The following is a 24,254-nucleotide window of genomic DNA, read 5'->3' on the forward strand; positions in this document are numbered from 1 at the left end:
TAAAACAGGGTTTTTGAGTGTTTGCTTCGGATATATCGATAAGAAAATATTTATTTGACAGTTCGACAGCCGATATTATCTTGGACACCCATTTTACCGGCAGACCCAACTATGATATTTTAATGAATAGTACGAAATTTTACATCTTCATTTATTCCTTTAGTTTGATTTGTGCCGCTAAAAGTCACTGTGAACATCACACAATCCAACCGCCACTAATCAACACTCGATCAATTTTCCCATTGAAAACATTACCAGCGCTTAGTCATTATTCAGCTTCACGCTAGGCAGCAGCACACATGCTAAAACCACATAAACTAGTTCGGAAATGATTGCCGCATTCTCAGTGCATTGCGATCAGATAGCGATGTACTGAGAAAGCTTTCGTTACCCGACAAAGATTTAGCTGGATAACAGACTTCCCTTTACAGTGTCGTTTAAAAGTTTGCCATACGCTTGAAAATTGCGTGCTACACAAAAAAACCCGAATTGCATTGCATTTGATTATTGTTAGACCCCGCGGTTCGGTTACCACGATATCAATTTCCCTGCCGAAGCCCGTGGCACAATAACTTGATCCATACTGTTGATCCGAAGCCACGCATATCCAGCTGCATAAGTCTTCCGTTTCCACACTCTATGCATCATCATATTTGCAAAAGTGCATTTCTCGACTACCGGGGAATGCCGCATTTTTAGTGCAAAAAAACAGAGCAATACCGGATAACCCAGTTTTCCAGCCTGTTGATGATGCGAGGAGCTGATACAATCAAACACAAATACCGCAGTTGCATCTTGGGTATCGGCCGCATCGCATAGATCGGTATTGGATATACGGTTTACCCAACCCAATGGGACAAATCTGGTAGCGATGAGGAGGGCAGAGACGGACTTCTGTGGAATGCATTAAGTATTTTTGCCTTTGTATTTAAATATGGCTGATGAAGTTTTCATAAATGGAATCGACAAACGAACTCAATATATTAGTTTGCCGTAAATTTATCTATACCGACATCTATTTCTTCGGCTCAGTTGTGCGATCCCCTGTGTGTTCTCTCTGCGTACTCCACCCCCAAAGCGGTGACGTTATGGAATTCCTATTTCCCTCCCATGGGAAAAGAATGTTATTTGCAATCTCGTTCACAACGGCTGGAGAGTTGCAGTAGAGTATAATTACTGGGTTATTAATTCGGTCGACATGCTGTGAGTGCATTCTTGTGTAGTGCATATATTTACACAATAAGTACACTAGGGGACCACCAACATGGCCAAACCATTGGAGAAGGCCAACGGCTAGCGAACACGAAGTCCTTGGAAGAAAATTATGTTATAATTGAAATAATTGTTGCTAGAAGAGTACTCAAATAACACACATTAAACCGTTCAATGATATGGGATGATGGGTATCTCGTGATATGGCGGCCGGGCGTACGGTTTCACTTCAGCGAATCGCTTCAACTTTGAATGGAGAGTTTTATTATTGCTGACCGGTTTCTCCGAGCCGTTTAATCAGCAGTACGTTGGTGCATCTATAGCTGGATCGATGTTCCGCTCGAAGAAATGATACAACGAAACAATTGAACGGTTGCATCTTGTTTGCGGATTAACAGCGCAAATAAAACGGTTGTATTTGCCGATGTGCACTATTATTAGTTTCATTAAGAATGGTGGTATGCTCCAATTGAACAATACTGCTTTGTTGATTATGTCATTATAGGATTGCGATAGCTGGTCGAACCTTCAATACAATATTTGTTACAATTTATTCAAGTTGACACTCGACCTTCTGTTTCGACAGTCTTCGTAAACGATTCTTTGTGTGCAGAACAATTACATATGAATTAACTACGGCTGAACTACTATTAAGAATGTTTGTAGAGCGAGGATCAAACATACAGAAAAAGCCTTGGTATTACATTTCTGTAGTGGAATTTGACATTTTGTTTCAACAGACTTCGCAGCCGATTCAGAGTGTACAGAACCAGTGCATGGCTGGTGCTACGATTCTACTGACACTACGATTCCTTCCAGGTCGGGGCTCGAACATACGACAACTGGTTTGTAAGACCAGCGCCCGCTTTTTGATGCCAAAAGGCTTAGAATGGCATAAAACGTCGAGATTTAGTGTCATCTCGAAAAAAATTTTTTTTCAAAAAATCGACTTTTTGGAACTTAGATAAAAAATTGTTTTGAGATGACACTTAATCTCGACGTTTCATGCAGTTTTGACACTTTTGGCATCAAAAAAGTTTTCGATTTTGGAAATTTCATGTACTCCCCCCTATGGTGCTTTTTCAAGATTGAAAATTTTGAAAACTTTACCGCCGAGCAGCACCCCTTACGCATGTCCGATTTAGCTCAAATTTTGCATGAGGGCTTTTTTCGAGGTGCTTGAACTTTTGAGCACTAGAGCTTTACGAAAATAGAGGTGCCCTAAATTTTGGTACCCTTAAGAGCGGTAAAAATCAACGTGTTTTGTCGGTTACGTCATTCATATCATTATATCTCTGGAACCAAACGTCACAGCCATTTGATCTTCGAACTTGATCAATGGCCCGACAGTAGCTCTCAAACGAGCCTAAGTTTGTTAAAATCGGCTCAGCCATCTCTGAGAAAATTAAGCGGTAAAAATATCTTCGAAAAGTGCACACACACATACACACACAGACATTTTCCAATCTCGTCGAACTGAGTTGAATGGTATATAACACTATGGGTATCCGAGGCTCCGTTCAAAAGTCGGGTTTTCCAGTAATTCTAATATCTTTCTATAGAGAAAGGCAATAATACAAACATAATTTAAAAACCTGTTTTAATCCACCGAGTGGTGTAATGATGCCTTTCTCATGTACATATAATATTGTGGTATTCTATTTGTACTTCCGGAATCGGATACCGGGAACCAGGATAGCCGAAATCGGTTTGTTTAATTGCCTACTGAAAATGACTATCGATTTGTGTAGTTTTGAGACCAGTTTAGGAATTTTTTTACGTTTTTTGTTTCGCCAGTTTAAGTGACGGTGTACAATATTGAACACACTTTACCCTATAACTCCGGAACCGGAAGTCGGATCCGGATGAAATTCAGGAATTCCGTATGGGACCGGAAGACCTTTCATCTGAATCTAGGTTTGTGGAAATCGGTCAAACCATCGCTGAGAAAAGTGAGTGAGATCCATTTTGGTATATATGACCACTATTTCCGGAACTTCCGGAACCGGATACCGGGAACCAGGATAGCCGGAATCGGTTTGTTTAGTTGCCTACTGATAATGACTATCGATTTATGTAGTTTTGAGACCAGTTTAGGAAATATTTTACGTTTTTTGTTTCGCCGGTTTAAGTGACGGTGTACAATATTGAACACACTTTACCCTATAACTCCGGAACCGGAAGTCGGATCCGGATGAATTTCAGGAATTCCGTATGGGACCTTTCATTTGAATCTAAGTTTGTCAAAATCGGTTCAGCCATCTCCGAGAAAACCTAGTGAGATTATTTGACACATACACACACACATACATACACACACACACACAGACATTGCTCAGCTCGACGAACTGAGTCGAATGGTATATGACACTTGGCCCTCCGGGCCAATTTTCACTAGTCGGTTTTTCAAGTGATTGCATAACCTTTCTATATGAGAAAGGCAAAAATATAATAACGATGCTTCCAACAACAATAACAACGATAACAGTAGCAGCGACACCAAAATAATGGACGGAGGCGCGATTAGTAAACGAATAACCTCTCACGCCACGCTAGATGTTAAGGGACTGCCTCTTAAAGATGATAAGAGACACGACTCGAACCCGACGGATATTGGTCGGGTTCGGGTACAGAAAAAAATGTTTGTTCGGGGCGGGTCGGGTACGAGTGCCGATTTCATCAGGTTCGGGTTAAAAAATTTGGTCGGGTTTCGGGACTTTTTTCGGGTTCGGGTCGGGTATGGGTAAATTCTTATTTTTATCGGGTACGGGTCGGGTTCGGCTTTGGAAGAAAAGTTAATCTCGGGTTCGGGTTATGTACGGGTAATTTTTTTTATTTTCGATCGGGTACGGGTCGTGTTCGGGCTTGAAAAAATAATTACCGAACCGACTGCCTCTGCGCCAAAGAAAAGAGAACTGCAATTATAGCGTTTGGGGGCTGTACATAAAAGAAGTTACGCTTTTTTTTGACGATTTTTGACTCCCCATCCCCCCTTTGTCACAAATTGTCACAGAAGCAAAGACACCCCCCCCCCTATGTCACATATCACGAATTCAAAATAAATAAAATTCATCTCAATACATTCTCAATATGTATGACAAATCATACAAATATGAGGGAAAAATCGATTTATTACATGCTGTCAGTAGATTAAAAAATATCCCTAAAACTACAAAATCATCGGAATTATTTTATTAATATTAACTATATAAATCAACAAAAAATATTTGGTTGGAATTGATGAAACATTTAAATCATCTGTTTTATTCCTCCTAGGGGTACACAGATATGTTATTGTTTTCGGTAAAGAATAATATTTCCTTCGTGTAGCATACAGGGCCGAACAAATAAAGACCAAAACCTCTTCAAAACGAGATCACTGCCGAAGAATCTTTTCAAGATCAGTTGATCAGTGAATTTTGAATCACATCGATCAATATCGGTACTGATCTTCCGTCACACAATGGGTACTGATTTTGAGCTAAAATGATTCTTGATTTATGTAAGTTCAAGATAAGACATAACATGATCTACGTCTGAAATCGTTGATCTCCCGCCCTTTTTCAAATCGAGTACAATTGAATTAACTGCATCAGAATCGGATAAGAGAAAATCTTATGATATACTATTATCAATGCTAGAAAATCAAATTACTGAAAAAATTGTCAGAGCATAACTTAAGTTAAACCGTTTGAAGGCATCTTTTTCTTTTTTACTCATATTAGGCAAAATTTATGATTTCCGCTAATTTACTCGCTCCTCCGTGCACTTTTGCTGATCACAACAGAAATGATTTCCTGCATCATTCATTTCCAATTTTTACAAATTTACAAGAAGAAGCTTTTACATCAACAAATACACGTTTTCCTATAGAATGAGAACGTTTATTGTGGAGATTTTTTCAGGAAATAGGGCAAAGCAGTAATATAATTAGGTATTTCAAAAATGCGCTCATTGAAAATATTGGACGTCACATTCCAAAAATCTCCCCCCCTTTCCCCTGTCACAAAAGGTCACGTTTTATCAAACACCCCCTCTCCCTTGCGGCGTGACGTCTTTTATGGACAGCCCCTTATACATAACGCTCGTATTTACATATAAAATAAATGCAAAATTTCGATTCACCGCAACATAACACGTCAGAAAGAACAGTGACAACAGGTATGGAATATAAATACATGCAAATAGATAAATTCAGTCAAAAATGTTCAAAATGACGAAAACAATGAGAGATTCGCTTTGCTTACTTTCTCTTTCGATTATTACGGTACTCTTAGCAATCCTTCTCTCCAATAATCTACCGATAATAATAACTAAAGCTATCGTCTTTTAATCTGCACTGAAGAAATAACCGAAAAAAGCTGGAATATTCCGCAATAATCAAAAGAGAAAGTAAACAAAGAGAATCTCTCATTGTTACATTTTATACAGAATTTGTCTTTTTCCTTTATTTTCATAATGGTGTTTTCATTGTTCATTCTTGTTCAGAGCGCGACACAACAATTTTGCTAAATTATGTTGATTTTGAAAAATAAAATTATCTCTACTAAAACGAACGACTACACTAAACCAAAACCATCATTAAAAATACCCGTTTCTCAATACCCGTTTGGCATAAGTTCATTTGGCATAATGCCCTTTGGCATAAAGCCATTTTGCATTATGGTTATTTGGCCAAAGACTATTTGGCACAATGATCATTTGGCATAGCAGTGATTCGGAATAAAATTTAAAAATCTTTGGTATTGCGATGGTCGTTGGCATAACAGATAAACATGCTACTTAATTTGATATATTTGTTAGAATTTACTGAAATTTTGAAAGGTCTAATGTAACTGAGAGATATCCTCTAGATTTGAGTAATCCGGGTAAGTGCATCCATTTAGACAGAGGTGATTTCTGCGGGAACGCTACCCAATAATGATGACAAATGGCATTATGCCAAATGACCATTATGTCAAATGACCATTATGCCATATTACTATTATGCCAAATGACCATGCCAAACGGTATTATGCCAAATGATCATATGCCAAACGGGCCGTCTCCGTTTCAAAGATATAACAGTATTTTTTTGTCGTGAATACGACTTACTTTACTATAGGGCGCCTTTTCAAAATGTACCGTCTGAGAGAGTGATAAGTTTTTGATCGTGAATATCTCTTGTTGTATATAACGAATCAACATAATTTTTGCTACATGCCATCGGAAATATGATCACAATTTTATGATAAACTAGCTGAATTACCGGCGTTGCTCGGAAATGTTTCGTAAAGGGAAGGCCGAAAAAATTCTCGAAGTTGTCCTGCTTAGTGAAATACTCTTGTAGTGAAGCATAACTTAGACGGCAACTCGATTGAACAATACTCCGTTCATGTTCAGATTGCGAATGATCAATGTCCCATATCAGATCTCACAATAATCATAGTTTTCATGGTATTCTCGACAACCTGGGTCAGTTTTATATTTGAACCCTTTTGTTAGAAACATTTTAATCACCTTTCTTTCCATAAATACTTTCTTAGTAACCTCCGAGTTTCATATGTATATGTGCTTGTAACGTACTTCCGTACTTCCTCGTCACAATCGACCTACAATGCCTTTGGCTTCCATGGCTATAAACACTTGCTACTCCCTCTTCTTTATAAAAATTTTATGATATCATGAATTGTTCAAAATTTTCCATCTGATAATGATTATTTCATAACGAAAGGTTGTTTAACATCATAAATACATTCGTACTATAGAATCACATTTTTATATAATTTATTTTATAAAGGCTTTAACCATTTTGGCCGTTCATCGAGGAGAAAAACTTAGGGAATAACGATTCAGTTAATACAAATGTTGTTGTAAACTTATTTCCATTACCTTGAGTCAACAGTTTTTTCAATTTACATAATAAAATGCACATTGGTTGTATGATTTCGTCAATTCAGATCAATGTTGATAATACTTATTCCCCTTCCCTTGTGAATATTTTTGTGAACCTCACTTAGTTGCTAGAAATATACTGTACCAATTTTTCGTAAAATCCGATCAATTTTTTCTTTCACTTCTCATGTTCGGGGCACTTACTCCACTCTCTCACCCTCTAAATGACCTTATAATCTATTTTTATTTACCTTACTTTTTGTCAGTGAACTTACTACAGATCTCCTTCATGATTACCCTGAGTAGTGTAGGAAGTATTCTTCAGTAGTGTCGGTGCTATGCCGTTACATCGCCCTTTTTAAATGCACTTGCTACATCCACTCCCTATATCTATCATATCTAATGTATGGAAAATGTTTGCATGATCTTCAAAAATAATCGATTCTTGTCAAATTTTATGATTTTTTTTTCATGATCCCTCCTGTTAATGATACTTGCTACGCTTCCTCCCCAATAAAAACATCTTTATGACTATTTCTGAAGAGCAAATAATTGTACCAAATTTTTTAGCAATTCGTGCAATAGTTCCGGAGTTATGCCGTTACAAACATTACACTCCTTTTTTAGAGGCACTTACTACACCCTCTCCCTACAGAATATCCTTATAATCTTATCTAAGTTGTGCAAAAAGTGTCTTCAAAAAGTACCGATTCTCGTCAAATTAGATATTTTTAATGACCACCTTTGTTAAAGACACTACTCACGCTCCCTCCCCCCATTGAAATATTCTTATAACCATCTCTGAAGAGCAAGAAGTACATGTGCCAAGTTTGATAGCAATCCGTTCAGTGATTCCGGAGTTAAGCCATTACAAACATTACACCCCCCTTTTTAAAGGCACTTGCTACATCCACCCCTCATATAATCATATCTAATATATGCAAAATATTTCTACGGTCTTCAAAACGTATCGATTCTTGTCAAGTTAGACAAATTTTTCATGACCTCCCCCTGTTAAGAACACTTACTACGCTCCCTCCCTCATTAAAATATCCTTATAACCATCTCAGAAGAGCAAGAAGTATCTGTGCCAAGTTTGGTGGCAATCCGTTCAGTAGTTTCAGAATTATGCCGTTTTAAACATTACACCCCCCTATTTAAAGGCACTTGCTACATCCACCCCCCATATAGTCATATCTAAGGTATGCAAAATGTTTCTACGGTCTTCAAAACGTATCGATTCTTGTCAAGTTATATGAATTTTTCCATGACCCCCCTTTGTTTATGACACTTGCTACGCTCCCTCCCATATAAATATACTCCCTAAACCATTTCTGAAATACAAGAAGTACCAGTGCCAAGTTTGGTGGCAATCCGTTTAGTAGTTCCGAAGTTATCGCGTTACAAACATACAAACTTACATCCATTTTTATATATATGGATTTTTCAGTTGTGTGACATAATCTCAAATAATTCAAAATAAAACTTTTCTGGAATGTTTGGTATAAACGAGTACCAAAGAGAATAATTCATAAGGCGTGTTGGCCTATTTCGTATTTTTAAAGCTTAATATCGTAGTGAGTTTTGGTCCTTCTGAAAGGCAGAAATGAATCCCGTACAGCATCCTGATAGAATATAGAACGGTTTGATTAGATTTGTGCACTTTTTGCTGTGTGAAATTCACAGTAATCGAGATCAAGTGAAGGCTTCTTTGTTTTTGCGAAAAATGAGAAAAAAGGGGAATGCTTGCATAATTCATACAATTGATCAACTAATTGATATGCGGAAGTGTTAAGGAACATGTCAGTTGTTTTCGTATTCACGACATCCAGTTATGTCTCTGACATTACCCACCCGCCTTTTTTTTAATCTAACCTTTGTACAAATTCAGGAGTTTTATGTTTCCAAATAACACTTCTTCTCATACTAAGCGTGACAATATGACAATATGACTTTGAATTTAAGTACAAGTTATCAAATAACATTGATTGAAGGTAATCTATCAAGAAAATATTAATAACTGTATTTCGGTAACGAATATAAAGCGATATTCTCTAAGGAATGGATTTCCCTTCTTCCGCAGTAATTTTCCGAAGTCAGAATGGAAATAAAGAGAACACTTAAATCAGCTGTTTTTCAAAGAAAGACGATTCTTACAAAAGTAAACAAATCGAGGTTCTTTCTCCTACCAATAAATGCTTCAAAATACTACAATTTTGTCTAAAAATTCGTATTCTACAAAAATCTCAATCTTAGTAATACAAAGAACTGTAAATGGCAAAACTGTCATTCCATTTGTTTACGCAAGTTTCGCCCTCCGTGTTCCAAGCCAAAAAACAGAGCGATACTTCAATTGGTAGCAAGGAAGGGCGAAACTATCTATTTTCTTTATTTTATATGGTTTCCAAACCTTTTATTACTGGAAATAGTAAAAGAGGCAATAAAACTACTCGCAGATTTGTCTTAGTAGCGAAAACCAGCCAATTTCATGAAAAATGCGCAAGGGCGTATCTTTATAATTCACACAGGAAGTATAAAAGTAAACAAATCGAAAAAGGGCGAAACTCTTTTTATGTTGATTTATTCAGTGGATATAGAAGGAAAGTGGTAACATTTGCGTGCCTTTTGAAGATAAACTAACAATTCATCGACTAATCATAAATTGATCTGAGAATATACGATAATTTCTAAACACGATTTTAAACCAAAGTCGAAACATTCATCAATGATTTTCTCCATTTGCAGTCAATGTTAGATTCGCCGTTCTTTGAAAAACAACTGAAATGATCTATCTATCAAGAACAGTGGAAAAATATAAAATAGGGAAAATTTTTTCAAACTTTTCCTTGCTAAAGGGTTTTACTACAACGCTCAACCTTCGAGTTTTCCACACAAATACCATTCTTGAGTAAATATATTATTGATCACTAATCAACGCTTAAATTTACTTCCAAATCAAATTCTTAAAACCCTAATGAAACATAATTTTTAGGTAGCTAATAATGAAACGAGTATTTAACGTGAGCTGCGAATATTGTTAATATTTAGAATCCACCTACCTTTGACATATTTTCATCCAAATTTGATTCAACACGCCCGCTATCTGGAGTGCACTAAATGCACGTGATTTGACAGCCCAACAACCGAGCTTTGACTTCCACCAAACAGTTCAACAACCACCGCCGACGTCTGTCAAAGGTGCCACTTTCAAGCCACCTCGTATGTAGATAATTTCAGCTCTGCTTATTTCCCATCCAACACTGGCTTGCCGGAACAAACTATGCACATACTCACACCGGTACATTAGCAGATTGATCTTCTAATTCCTCTCCTTTCACTCTTGACGTTCGTTCCCTACTGTCACTTGCTGGTTAGCTAAAAGCACGCCCAATCGAACAATGGCCAGATAAATTCGTACACCAATTAGCCGAGCTGCGATTTTGCTGCACTTATCTTTTCTATTTTCTCCGAAATTACTGTGTGATTGTGTCTCGGGTTTAATTAGGTTTGGTTTGCGACTAAAGGCAACTAATTTCAATATTTGTTTCGAAATTTTCCCCTTTCTCAAACTGCACAATTTAAAATAGATATTTGCAATCCATGCACACTTGATGTTTGAACTTTTCCGTAAAATTCCCACCGCTCTCGTTCATGGATTTGCCTGCTGCTGATGGTTCGGCACTAAAAAACCATTTCACCTGACTGACTGATGAATTCGATTAAAAACGGGGAAAGAGTGCGAAAAAAATAAATAAATTGAATTTAGACCCGACTCGTTTCGAGATGTGCGCGATCCGCGGTTGAAAGCTTCTCCGTAACACGTTTTCAATACACCAATGCGATGTTCACGATAAGCTCCCAAAATCGCAACTCATCCGCTTGTTGTTTGGCTGCTCGCGATGTGTCCAAGCGGAAGAGGAGTCGAGCGGTGCCTCGGTATATTCACTTTCTTTTATCCTGATATTTCACTAAGCTGCTACTACCTCACTCACTCTTGGGCTTCGACTGAACCTGCGATCGGTGAACGGAGCAGTACTTCACTCAATCACCGCCAAACCTACCGCAAACACTCGACACCGGCATCGATTCCGGCCACTTCTCCGGTGGTCTCTGCACAAGCAACCGAAATGTATCGAAGTATTTTTCTATTGTGTTTCGTTGGCAACGAGCGCGACTTTTCACCAACGACCGGCGGATGCGAGAGGAAAAACTCACTGACACAATCGATTTTCTTCACTCGTCGTCTCGTCGGCAGACTCATCGAGGCAGACTCCAAGAGTTAATGATAGCACCGTGGAGGGAAACTGAACTATACTGGTACTAAGCCAGCCAACCGCGGAGAAATCACAGATGGTTGTTTCGGTTTACTCTTCCTCTTTTTGTTTATTGTTTTCTGCCTTCACGACTAATCTATCGTACACTTCTTTGGCGCGTCAACACCAGTTGAGTATATTTGCTTTAATACACTGGCAAAAATTGGTACGGCGTTCACTTAACGATCGAATTCTCGACAGTTGTTTTGTGTGCACACGTTTAGATCTGGAATCGAGAGAACAAAAAAGTACTGTTACAGAAACGTAATTCTTTCAAGGCCACTTATTAAATTAACAAAATAGCTCCACATGGCCCCTAAATAGATGAACGGTTTAATAATTTTGCATAGGGTCGGTTTCATTTCTTTTAAATTTTTCCTTGAATATTGTCTGACATGTGTCTTTATTATTCAATACGCAGTTAAAACTTAAAGTTTTAGATTTGAAAAATTTTGAGCTGAAGCAGGTCTTTGTAATAACAAAGATTAGCTCAACAAAGAATGGTCGACGATTTTCTATGTACCATACAAAAACATTAACTCCCGATGAGTTTTGTTCATTGTCGAAAGTTTGAACAGCAATTTTTTTTATTTGGATGCTGCCGGTTGCATAAAAATGGTGTCGAAAAAGAAGTTGTTAGGAAATAAATTGGACACTCTAAAAGAATATACTTCAAAAGCCTATTCTAATCCACATAACGGGTGGCAACTAAAATTTTGGAATTTCTTTCTCAAGCTGTCAAAAAAAGACCGTAATCGGATGTTCGGCGAAGCTTCCGTTTGATGTCGGAACAGGAGCGTTGTACGGCCTTCATGTCAGCTTTGCGAATGCATCTCTTGATTCTACCAATCAACTGTTAGCAATTCGTGGCTCTCCAGTTGTTTTTGTACAGCAAGGAGCTCAAAACCCCGAAGAAATCTTCGATTGAGCGACACTGAGGTAGATTTATCGGGTTGGGGTTTTTGGGTACAAATGGGATCGAATAGGTATTCTGGAACGATTGTGTTTTTTGGCGCAATGCGATGATGCTTTATCCGGCCAAAACATGTATTGTCCATCACCATGATGTTTTTGATAAAACGGAATCAAAACTTTCTACAAACATTCGTTCTGGTACACATCTTGATTGATTGCCAACCCAGATGGCTTGAAATGCCTTTCTCGGAAATGACAATGTACAGCATCACTTTCTGTTCAAACTTATGTTTAAACTAATATTTTATGTTCGGATGTACAGTAGAACTATCCGTTGAATAGTATCGATCGTTTGCGGGAATCTGCGTCTTCGAAAGGGGGAATTACCTTTGGTCGTCCAAAACAAAACTTTTTCCGGAAAAAATTTTAATCAACCAGCGGCAATGGGAATTCAGCGTTGAAATCTGTGCGTCAGTATATCCCGGGGCTCGTGTCTTTTTTCGGTACTTTATTCCGAGTCTATTCAATGTTTTGCAGATGTACTGGTGAGAACAGTTGAACTTTTTTGCGGCATCCCTTTGACTCAGTGAGTCCTTGTTGTTGAAGGCACGAGAAAGAGAACGAAGTCCTTTTCCGTCCATAATTTTGGCTGGTCTTCCACTACCTTCCTTACGAGCAGTTGTTGGGCATCTTAGGATATTGTAAACTGTCGAAGCCGCAACATTTTTGCTTTTAAAATGTTGTACCGTACACTATTTGCCGAGATTTCTATGCAGTTCGTAAAACTGTACAATGCTCTCGTGAAATACTTCTTGTTTCGACGGCATTTTGAGCAAAACTGGGCAAGTATGAACAAAACAGAAAATACTAGCAGAAAGAGGAGAAAGAGAGCTATGACATTCACACTCTTAGTTCTTTCTGAGCTCGTTTGTTGTTGAGCATACAGGCCTCGAAAAAATTCCAAAATTTTAGTTGCCACCCGTTAGTGGTGTAATGATGCCAATCTCATGGTATTGGTTTTCTTCAAAATTGATTTCTTGAATTCTTGTAAAACAACAAAAAAATTTTGTTGTGCATTAGCTAGTACAACATTTAAAAGGAAACTGTGAACTATTTCAAGTACTTCCAGAACCAATTTGATCAGAACCAATTTGATCAATTTGTATGGCCAACTAACATGACCAACTGTCTCCATAAGTTTTTAGTAAAGTTAAGAAAATTTTATACGACTTTGGCATCGTACTTCAAACGACGGTTTGGCATTTTATACACTTTGTTTTTATTTAAAAGATATTTTTATTCAGGCCTATTTGCGTACAAGCTTTACGTGACCGAATTAGCCGAATTTTTAAATAAAGAATTTTTTGAAGTGGATCTCGTTGTCACTCTTTTTCTTTTTGTTGTTGATCTCCGTCTTCTTTTTGTTTTCCTTGTTGTTCGCAGTCTTGAGCTCGTTGCTTGTTGCTGTAGAAGCGCCTTGTTGTACATTGGTTGCAGTTGTTTGTTGGTTTGATGGTAAAACAGGAGTACTACGCTCACTAGTTTTCGTTGTTGAACGGTTGACCTTGTCTTTGGTTGAAGATGTTCTTTTCGCAGTTTCAGTGCAAGGTTTACCGTAGTGTACAGGTTGTTCACAATACTGACATGTAACCAGTTGATTTTCATACGTAATCAGCGTTTTACACAGATGTACACCCGTCTTGATCACAAATGATGTAAGATGGAATTGCTTTACGTAGTTGCATACGTACGACTCGCACGCCATTCCGGATACCCGGAAAAAATTCCGCCATACTTCCCTTTCGATGGAAAGAACTTCACCGTACTGTGACATACTTTCCCGAACATACCCATCGCTGGTCTGCGGGGGAAGGTCATGCACGCGTACTTCTATGTCCACCATGTACACAGGGATTTTATATCTAACATTGTCATGATCAATACTGCGCATCTCGTTGTTAACCGAAGCGAATGCACATGCATCCCCACATTATCAGATCCGAATGGATTCCGAATCAATTCCGAATCGGCGAGAAATTTTCATTCGGAATTTCATGTGGAAATCATAATGGATTCCGAATCAATTCCAACTCCAGTGCAACAACCGATTCCGAATGAACCGGTTCGCCGACAACCGGTTGATTCGGAAATCATTCGGAATTGAGTGAGAAGATGCGGACTGAATTGTCAATTCGTATTCTTCTTTCCTGATTTTTCACGTTTTCGTGCTGATTTTCAGTTTATTTTTAAACGAAAACATTATATAACTGAATATACAAATTTAAATCTTCATGTTTTTCGGATATACAGAACTAGTAAATAACCAGTTCTTCTTAGAATCCCAACATAAACTATTGAAATTCGCTGGAAATTAACAAAACGGCCTACCTTAGTCAGCATCATCCATTCCTCTAGCTGGAGTGTAGTGAAATGGCTTAAGTCGCTTAAATTTCACACTAACACATTCATAAAATGAGCGAATATTCAATGACATTTATAATGTCACTGTCAATCAGGTTGATCGAGCAGCCAACTCAGGCGAAAATTCTAGCACTGAACCGATCGAGCACTAAAAAATCATGCAGTCGAGTAAGAATTCATTGCTCATTCCGTCATTTCGATAATGTGGGTCTCTTTCGCGTTTGAACATAATGTACACACAGTTAGACGCCTTGTTGCATTGAATCTCACTTACATTATTAGCGTCTAGATACATTCGTTCTTTAAGTAAGATTTCAATTTCATTTGCTGCTGGTCTAACTTTGCAACGCTTGAAATCTATACAAATTGAATTCGGTCTTGCAGGCCAAGTTTCAGGCTTTGTTAAATCGTATCTGACCATTACGTATACTCTATTGTTCACTGCACTGTATTGTCTTTGTTTCTTTTGCTTCGACCGCAAGCGATTTTCAGAAGTTTTGTATGGGGCCATAAGACTTTTCATTTGAATCTGAGATTGTGAATATCGGTTCCGTTATCTTCGTTGTGAAATCTTTGTGAATTCTATTTTTGAGTATATGACAAGTATTTCCTATGCTTCCGGAATCGGAAACCGGGAACAACGATAGCTGGAATCGGTTTGGTTGGTCTTCTACTGACAATGACTACCAATTGAAATGATTTTGAGCCCAGGTTAGAAATTTTTTAACGTATTTTGCTTTACCGCTTTAAGTGACGGTATTACATTTTTAACACTTTCGAAACCGAAAGTTGGATGAAATTTTGGAATTTCGTATAGAACTACAGAGCCTTTCGTTTGAATTTTAATTTGTAAAAATCGATCAAGCCGTCTCTGAGAAAGCTAGTGAGATTATTCGACATATACACAGATATTGCTCAACTCGACGAATTGAGTCGAATGGTGTATAACACACCGTTATATGACATTCTATATGAGAAAGACAACAATCAAGAAACGTTTTGATTTTAATATTTTAATTTTTGAGTAGTTTTTCAATTCTTGAGAAATCATTTTCTTTCAGTGGATGCTTTCTTTTTCAGCATGCCCAATGAACTTCCTACAGCTTCGAAAACCTACATAACCGTTTTCAAAATCATTAAGTTCACTTTTATTTCGAATATTAAAGGAAGAGGGGGGGTCTAACGGATGAAAAAAAACATAATATTTTCATATTTTTAAAAACTACCGTTCAACAGAATAAATTCAAATGTTTTGCATAATACAAAGCATCATTCGAACAGCATTTTGTATTTCTTTTCGTGGAAAAATATTGAGCGATAATCCGGTGAAGAAGTATTTTTGAGGACGCTTTTTAAAAATCATGATTTCCGGAGTCCATTGTATCTCAGCGCAGACTTATCAGAAATCAACAAATCAAAGCAGTATACAGTATAGTTACAGTATATGTTTTTCTAGACCACAATATTTCTGTTTATTTTGATTTTAATTTTTAATTTTTTGTTTTGTTATTCAGAGTCAAAACTACAATTACATGTAAAAAGTATGTGCAAAATTTGAAAACGATTGACTGTAAAATCGAAGGAAACGATTTATTTTTCTAGTGGGCACGAAGAGTCGAACAATCTCGTAATATCATTTTTTCTTTTCTTTTTGTTTTAAAAAACATCCAAGAATGTTTTGTCAAATGTTCAAGTCAATCGAAGCAGAACTCTTGGGCCTGTGTGCGAGCTCTTGACTCTTCGCAGTATGAGATGAAGAAAGATAAAGGCCCATAACTTCCAGAGTTTTGTCACTACAGCTGGAAAATTTGACAAAATATTCTTGAAACGATAGACGTTAGACCTTACCCGCCGTGTCTACGTGAAATATGCTTCTGAATTTTGAATGCCCTGAAAAGGGCCGTTCAGCTTGTTGGTGATGAGGTGGTGTACAAATCTTATACAAAACCAAAACAGATTGTTTTATGGTTAATGATTTTTAAAACGGTTTTAAATCCTAATAATTAAATAATTAGGTTTTGTTAAACGTCGCTGGTCTTACAATCCAACTGTCGTAAATTCGAGCCCCGGTCTGTAAAGATTTATGCTGTCAGTTGGACTTCGCACACTGAGAATCAGCCGCTAAGTCTGATGAAACAGTCAAATTTCACAAAAGAAGTGTAATACCAAAACTTTTCTAGAAAAACTAAATAGAGAATCAATAGTAGCATTTCGATGGAAGTCAGGACGTCTCGTGTGAATGCTACAACAAAAATTCGCACATGGTTCACTAGCGCAAGTTCGGTACAATCCATCTCATCAGTATTTAATAATCGCACAGAGTTTGACGCTGATGCTGAATTTGTGAAAGGGTTCTCTTTGTTTTGGTTTAGCGGAGATTCAAAAGTGAAATATCAGTTTGTTTAGTGCATTTTCCAGCCGAATTTCGGTCACAAAATTTCTTGAAAGAAAAAAAAAATAGCAGAGATTTCGCCTTTCTTAATGTGGGATTCCAGGTCAAGAAAATAATTCTCTCTTTACCATTTTTGCGAAACCAATCCAGAAAGATAATTCTCTTAGAGATAAACTCAGTAGAACTATTACAAAAATATTACGTAGAAACTATACCGGTATTCTTTGTACATTAAATATAAAAAATCCGTACGAAAACCGGATGGCAGCTTTGAGAAGCTATTTCGAATGTCTAAATGTTTGACTGAAAAATTTATTACCAACCTCCAAATACGAATCCTCTCTGTTCCGGTCTACCAACAGCTGAGTTGTAATCAAAATGGATTACTTATGCATATGAAGAATGCAATAATTTAAAAAAAACTATAACTTGATCTACTTCATTTTGATTACATCCAGAAATTTGAGCGCCAGGCTAAAAAATTTTAGAGTTGCCAAAATACCTCAGTTACCCAAATGGTTAAGAACCCAAACTTTATTTGTAATGCTTTTGTTGTGGATCATAGGATGTTTTGTTCTGTAGAACCTAGAGGAAGCATTCAAAACCATCTTGCGGAGAATCATTGAACTACATTTTTTCTTAGCAATTGTATCAACCCTACGATGCGATTCCTACACTACAATATCACCGGTCAATTAACAAGTTCTTACAACGTTGATATATCCTGGCTATTGTACCAATAGTAAAAGAATTTGTCTTTCTGAATTTCTTCCGCAAAAACGTGGAAGAGAAAATTATTTCCTTTTCCTTTCTCAAGTGTCAAAAAAATTCTTGTTGAACTGGACGGACTAAGGCAATAGGCGAAATTGGTTTTCGAACATTCCATGTTGCAGTTCGACCATTTGAATCAAGTAAAAATGGCTTCCCTACTGTATTAGCCTATAAGCATTCTCACTAATTCCAATGGATAGAAATTACAAGTACAGAGTCCGCAGTAGTTTGTAACCGCATTTTATAGTATAGCTTTGAATGTCAAACCATTTCGCTTTACTACCGCCATAAAATCGATTACCTCCGAGGAAAGGATTGGTCGTGACGATAGACAATTTCCCCAGGTCGGTTCTAGAATTGACATAAAATCCAGCACAAATTCGAAGTGCATCTAACTTGCGGTACGTCAATTCTATGTGTTACTTGACTTTTTTTTCGTCGATTGCTTCTGACAATCGGGATCACCGACAATTTCAAGTGCGCGGTGAGGGATCACTTAACCACAGCGAAAATGCGATTTACTGGTAAGGTTGCCAACAAACAGGGCGATACTTCAATTGCTAGAAAGCAATAGCGAAACTATTTATTTTCATTATTTTTACGTTTCGTCTTTGACTCATCAGTGCAGAGCAGTTCAAATTGAACTGCTTAGTGCTAGCAGAAACTTTACGTCTGCTTAGTGGTTCAAATTGAACTGCCGAGTTTAGCATCATGGAAGAATTTTCGTGAGTTCTAATTATTTCGCGAAGAATACAAATGAAAAAGCTGATGATAAAAACATCAGCGCCTTCAAGAGCGGTTTTTCCTCCTCCTAAAGTCTCACGACAATCGGGCGATCTTCTGGTAGGATTTGACATCATGCCATTACACGAACGAAGTGCTAGAGTGGTATAAGGCGGATGATATCAATATCATGAAAAGAATTAATAATGATAAAATATTAGTTCAAATGGCTATTTTTAGTTGACTTCACCAATTAAACGTGCTGTCATTTCTTAGCTAAGGTGCACTCCATTCCCACTCAATTACATTTTTAGTTGAGCAAGAAAAATAAAATGTTGTTTTCCACGAACATGAATGTTTGAATTGGCTTCTGCGATCTGCAGCTATATGGCGCACTGTCATCGAAAAAACGTTAACAACGTAATGACTACTAACCACTAGATGGCACACTACTATCGAAAAGAATTTTACAGTCGCGGTTTTCTCTTCTATATTGGCGACTTCCTGTGTTATATTTACGGAAAAGACATACATTTTGTTCATACAATTTTTCTTCTAATAGAGTCATGTTTTCTTAATTTATACACAAAATTAGTTGCCAATGATAATTTCCTGTTGGATTGAAATTTTGTTGGTTTGTGTCCAGGATATTCGCCAACTAAATACATTCTCTAAAAACAGTAGTTTTTTCAGCAAAGTAAATTCTAAATTTCAACTAATTTAATAATTATTTTGGAAATTGATGAAATTTTGGGTGAAACTGGATTAGAATATAATGTTTACATGTGCAAAATTTCGCAACAAACTTATCAAGACGGCTTTCGAACCAAAAATGCTTCGACAAATAATTATGGGCGTGATCGTGCAAAATCTAGGCCAGTTTCACGGGTGGATCGCGAAATACTTGGGAATCGACCATTTTACTGCGTCTGCGTCATTCAAGAATATGGCAGTGAAAGAAATTCAACCCCGTGAACACAAGTAAGGTGAAGGATTGCTTCAATTGCAATTCAATTCTTTCGATTCGGGACTTGGTCAAGAACGTTTATTTTTTTCGTCTGGTTTGTCTAGCAGACGAAGTTTTCAAGTTAATAGACGACGAGGCGCAAATGAGGAAAAAATACTAAGAAGTATTTTGTTTGGCAGACAATGTATGGGTGCGGAAAATACAGCAAGCCGTGTCTAACGACCAGCCCCTTCAACGACTAAACAAATAAAGAAGACAGCCTCCTAATGCGCCGGCTGCCTTCGCTCTGGTGCCATTAAGGTGACACTCTACTTTAGCGGGATTTGGCATCGTGCCATTACGCGAAACCGGCGATACGAAGCCAACGAAGTTGTTTTTACCTTTTTTATATATATAAAAATAGGTATAGAATTCGCTCAAACTTTAGAAAAATTTTCCGAGGCCCGGAGGGCCGAATGTCATATACCAATCGATTCAGCTCGATGAACTGAGTAAATGTCCGTGTGTGTGTGTGTATGTATGTGTGTCTGACCGATCTCAGATCTCAGATCTCAGAGATGACTGGACCGATTTTGATCAAACTAGTCGCAAATGAAAGGTCTCCCCGTCACCCAGAATGCTATTGAATGGTTTTAAGATCGGATGTTTACTTTTTGAGTTATACGAAATTTTATGTCAAATTTTTTAGTTTTTTGACAGTATCTGTCACACGTGACCTTGAAAACAGAATATATTTTCAGACTTAGATTCCGCACGGTAATACCTAACCAACAAGCCATAGATTGTTAAAATCCGTCCATTTTCAACGGAGATATCGACATTTTCGTTTAAGCGATTTTCCCCCTATTTCAGCAGTAGGGGTTTTGAGCGCTGTATGACAAAGCAATGCTTGGGAGCAACGTGAAACATGATTTTTTATACTGTTACATACAATTGTTTCTAAGTACCAAAAAGACTGTGTACAGCATTCTTTTTCATGACAATTTGCCTCGGACCGATTTTAGCACGGTTCGTTTTTGGCAACATAATCGTTCGAATATGGCATATGTAAACCAGATGATATCAGCATTTTCCAGCTGAAAGTAATTCCATAATTATATTGATTTAAACTACTTACAGCAATAAATGCTGGAAGAATATAACTTCCGTATACCATACGACTCAGTTCGTCGAGATCAGCAATAAATGCTGGAAGAATATAACTTCCATATACCATACGACTCAGTTCGTCGAGATCAGCAAATGCGTGCGTGACAAATAATTTCACTCAATTTTCTCGGAGATGGCTAAACCGTTTTCTACAAACTCAGATTAATATGAAAAGTAGTATACTCCCAAACAAGGTTCCTGAATTACGTTTGGATCCGACTTCTGATCACTGAACCACAGGATGATATGTGAAACGAAATTGAAATTATTCAATTCATTTTTCTCGTAGATGGCTGAACCGATCTAAGATTCAAATGAAATCTGAAAATCATCTATGATTCAAATGAGAGGTCTTAAAATCATATAAAACATCTTACTTTTTAGTCAGATCCGACTTCTGGTTTAGGAGATACAGGGTGATTAGTATAAAAATGTCCAGTTCACAAAAATAATCAGGTTTATCGGGTTTGCAGATTTGGATAGTCGATTACCAAATAAATTTATTTCAGTTTAGGCGGTATTCGTTTTTGAATTCGGAATGTACTCCCAAATATTAACTCGCACTGCAATTTCTCAAAGATGTCTACACACTCCTCAGGTGAATTTAACTGATTTCGGCTACACCGGTTGTAGAATTCCGGTTCCAGTATCGAATCCTTTCTCAAAGCACAATCATTTTCTCAAAAAGGCCAAATCGAACTTCAAAACCAAAAATTCAAATATAAGGACTTATGGTCCCATACAAAATTGGTAAATTTCATCGAATTCTGGAATTACAGGATAATGAGTTTTTGAAATTCATGCAGATATAAAAGAAATAAATTGTTTGGAGTATTAATTTATGGCCATACGAATCATTTTGGGTTATGCTAGTTCCTGAATACCGGCTCTGGAAGTACCATAAATAATGACGAGAAACTCTAAAGTGGAACTTACTTCGACATCTCATGGAATGTTCAATCGATTGTCACACGTTAGGATTGAAATTCGATACGATTTGCAGTTTCGACATTACAGGTAATGAGTGATTAAAATTTCAAGTTGTCGTTTAAAACGACGAAAATTAAAATAATGTCATGAGAACTAAAACACCTAAGAATATCCATGCAAAAAACACATGCGGATTGATGAAAAAAAGATATCATCTCACTGCTAGGTGGATTAATCACGTTTTTTACCAAAGAAGACAAATTCCCCTGTAAAATATTTCTGGGCTAATATAAAAAGCAAGCTCCAGAAAACAGGGGAGGTCTTCGGAAACGACTAGAATTTGAAGAGAGAGTGGATGGAAGTGTGTAAGAAAGATGGCGCAAGTGTTGCACAGAATTAGCGAACACTAAGCCCAAAGTACTGGCTCTCAGTCTAGATGAGGAGGTTGCACAAAGCAAATTTGCATAAACATATTTAATGTGTGTTGATTTATTACCTAAGAGTTTCGAAAATATCCAACTTAAAATGAATTTTTGGTGATCATTTGTGTCTGTGGCATTTTTATTTTCGAGTACAGTCTTTAGAATGAAAAGTTTACACAAGCTTACTGAATTTTGTGCAAAATGTTCGCTAGGTAGCTTTCACATTTAGAACGTAGAAAAATTGTCAAAAAGTAATACAATGATTGATTCATCGATAGCAAACCGATTAGTGCTTGAATCGTATCTTTGAAAAGATTGGATGTTAAAAACATTTTACCTCCAGTTGAACTAGATTAAAACGATTATTGCTAATAATGCTTTCCAATTTCAATGGCAGTGTTGTAAGCAGAACTATAGCTTTTTTTAGAGTTGGACAGATGTCTAGCTGAATATTTTATTCAGCTATAGACAAACAAATGGATTATGCATGTTTTATGAAGTTATGATCAACGCTAAAGGTAATTAAAAATGCATAACAAACTGTGTGGTCGCAACGCACAACACTATATAAAAGTAAACACGTTTGCTTCCAGGAGCATAAAAATGCGCAGCAAAATGCTATATCAAATTCCAATACAGTAAATTTTCGATGACGGGTGCTCTATAAACCGCAGCTCTCAGTAAGTAATCATATAGGAAAAGTTCAAAAGCAAAGGGTACGGACCGAAGTTGGAAAAAAACAATCGATAAACAACGTACACATCGGACAACCGTCGGACGTCCGCCAGATGGCTAGTTTGGTTAGATTAGTTAGTAGCTATAGTTTGGTTTTTTGAATTCTCTCCCTATCTCCACTTACCAATGCCTTTTTGTCCATTCGTCGATACAAACGGCCCATTTCGTCGCAATATTTACGACCCCGCTGAGAAAATTATCCAAATGGTGGCGTTCTGAAGACGCATCCGATCGAATGACAATCCTATCCAATCATTTAAACACCGTTAAACACCATGTCAGCATTACTTTCTACGTATGCTGGGCCATCATCATCATTATCATCATCACCATCGCTATCAGTGACAAACTTAACTGTTTAAACCATTTTTTCCGATGTACATAACGCTGTTACACAATTTCCGCTGTACACACGTGCCTATGCTAGGACGTTTTCACTTGCAGAATAACGCACGATTTTCCTCCATTTGCAGACGAAAATAAGCAACACATGCTAAAAATCCACTTTTCAAATCCAATTACGACGAGTTTTCCTCGCTTCAAACAGGTATCTCATCCGTACAACACTGCGTGAGTCATGCCTTTTCCGCTGGGGGAACACATTTCATATTATGCGATAAGGTCCTGTCGTCCCAGCGACAGTTTTCACCTTTCGTTTCCCACTCACACACCGAGAACCGTGGGACTGGACCGAGTGAGGGGACACTCCGCTAGGGCTATCAGCAGTAAGTTGAACCCACCATGGACCACCGTACCGAGGCAATGTTCCTGCGTTCGTGAATTTTCCAACCAACCGATCGATACCGAAGTCAACACTGAACTGGGGAGTGCTTTCTCCCGTGGTGCATGCATTGGCTCTCACCGTCATCGATGTTGTCGGTCTCGATTCGGGCTCGGATATCTTAACTGCAAACCAACCTGCTGGTGCCAGTCAGCCAACCAAAACACCCCCGGTCTAAAACCGTGCCGTGCCGAAGCATAAAATTGCGATTAACGTCGGGCTTTTCTCTCGAAATATCGGTGCCCTACGGACGCGGTACGGCACTTCGCATTTCTCGCTCTCCACATCATCGGCCGTAACCCAGCGCGCATTTATTTACGCGCATAACAGACTCTCCGATAGCATAAAAAGCAGAGCGAACGAAAATTGCATTCGCAACATTAATCGAGAGCAAGTAACCCGACCGAATCCTCTCCCGCGTGCGGTAATTCATGTTCTGTTTTGTTTACACTCGTACGATGTGTTAGTGATAGCCGCGCAATGCTTCAATTTGGGCCCAGTAAGCGAGCAGAAGCAGCTACAGTGAGGATGCGATTTTGACGCACTGGCACTTCAGATGATAAAATCAGTCGGTAGCATAATGGGTTCCAATCATACCAAAATACTTTTTATATAGGGACCGTGCACGATTACAAGTAGCGCCATTAGT

General features: G+C 37.8%; 1 protein-coding gene across 2 annotated transcripts in view; it reads right to left on the bottom strand.

Moving 5' to 3' along the window:
* The window catches only part of LOC131428205 (uncharacterized), a 441,911-nt gene extending 418,260 nt beyond the window's left edge, over window positions 1-23,651 (bottom strand). Inside the window, exons 1-2 of one of the 2 annotated variants that reach the window (XM_058591951.1) lie at window positions 22,949-23,651; window positions 10,146-11,625 (exon numbers count right to left, since the gene is read on the bottom strand). In XM_058591951.1, the coding sequence (XP_058447934.1) occupies window positions 10,146-10,154 (9 nt within the window). In that variant the 5' untranslated portion in view covers window positions 10,155-11,625; window positions 22,949-23,651. The remainder of the gene's footprint in view (window positions 1-10,145; window positions 11,626-22,948) is intronic. The other variant, XM_058591950.1, reaches the window with a different exon arrangement.
* Window positions 23,652-24,254: the final 603 nt, after the last annotated feature.

This window comes from Malaya genurostris, chromosome 2 (genome assembly GCF_030247185.1).
Source record: "Malaya genurostris strain Urasoe2022 chromosome 2, Malgen_1.1, whole genome shotgun sequence".
NCBI lineage: Eukaryota > Metazoa > Arthropoda > Insecta > Diptera > Culicidae > Malaya > Malaya genurostris.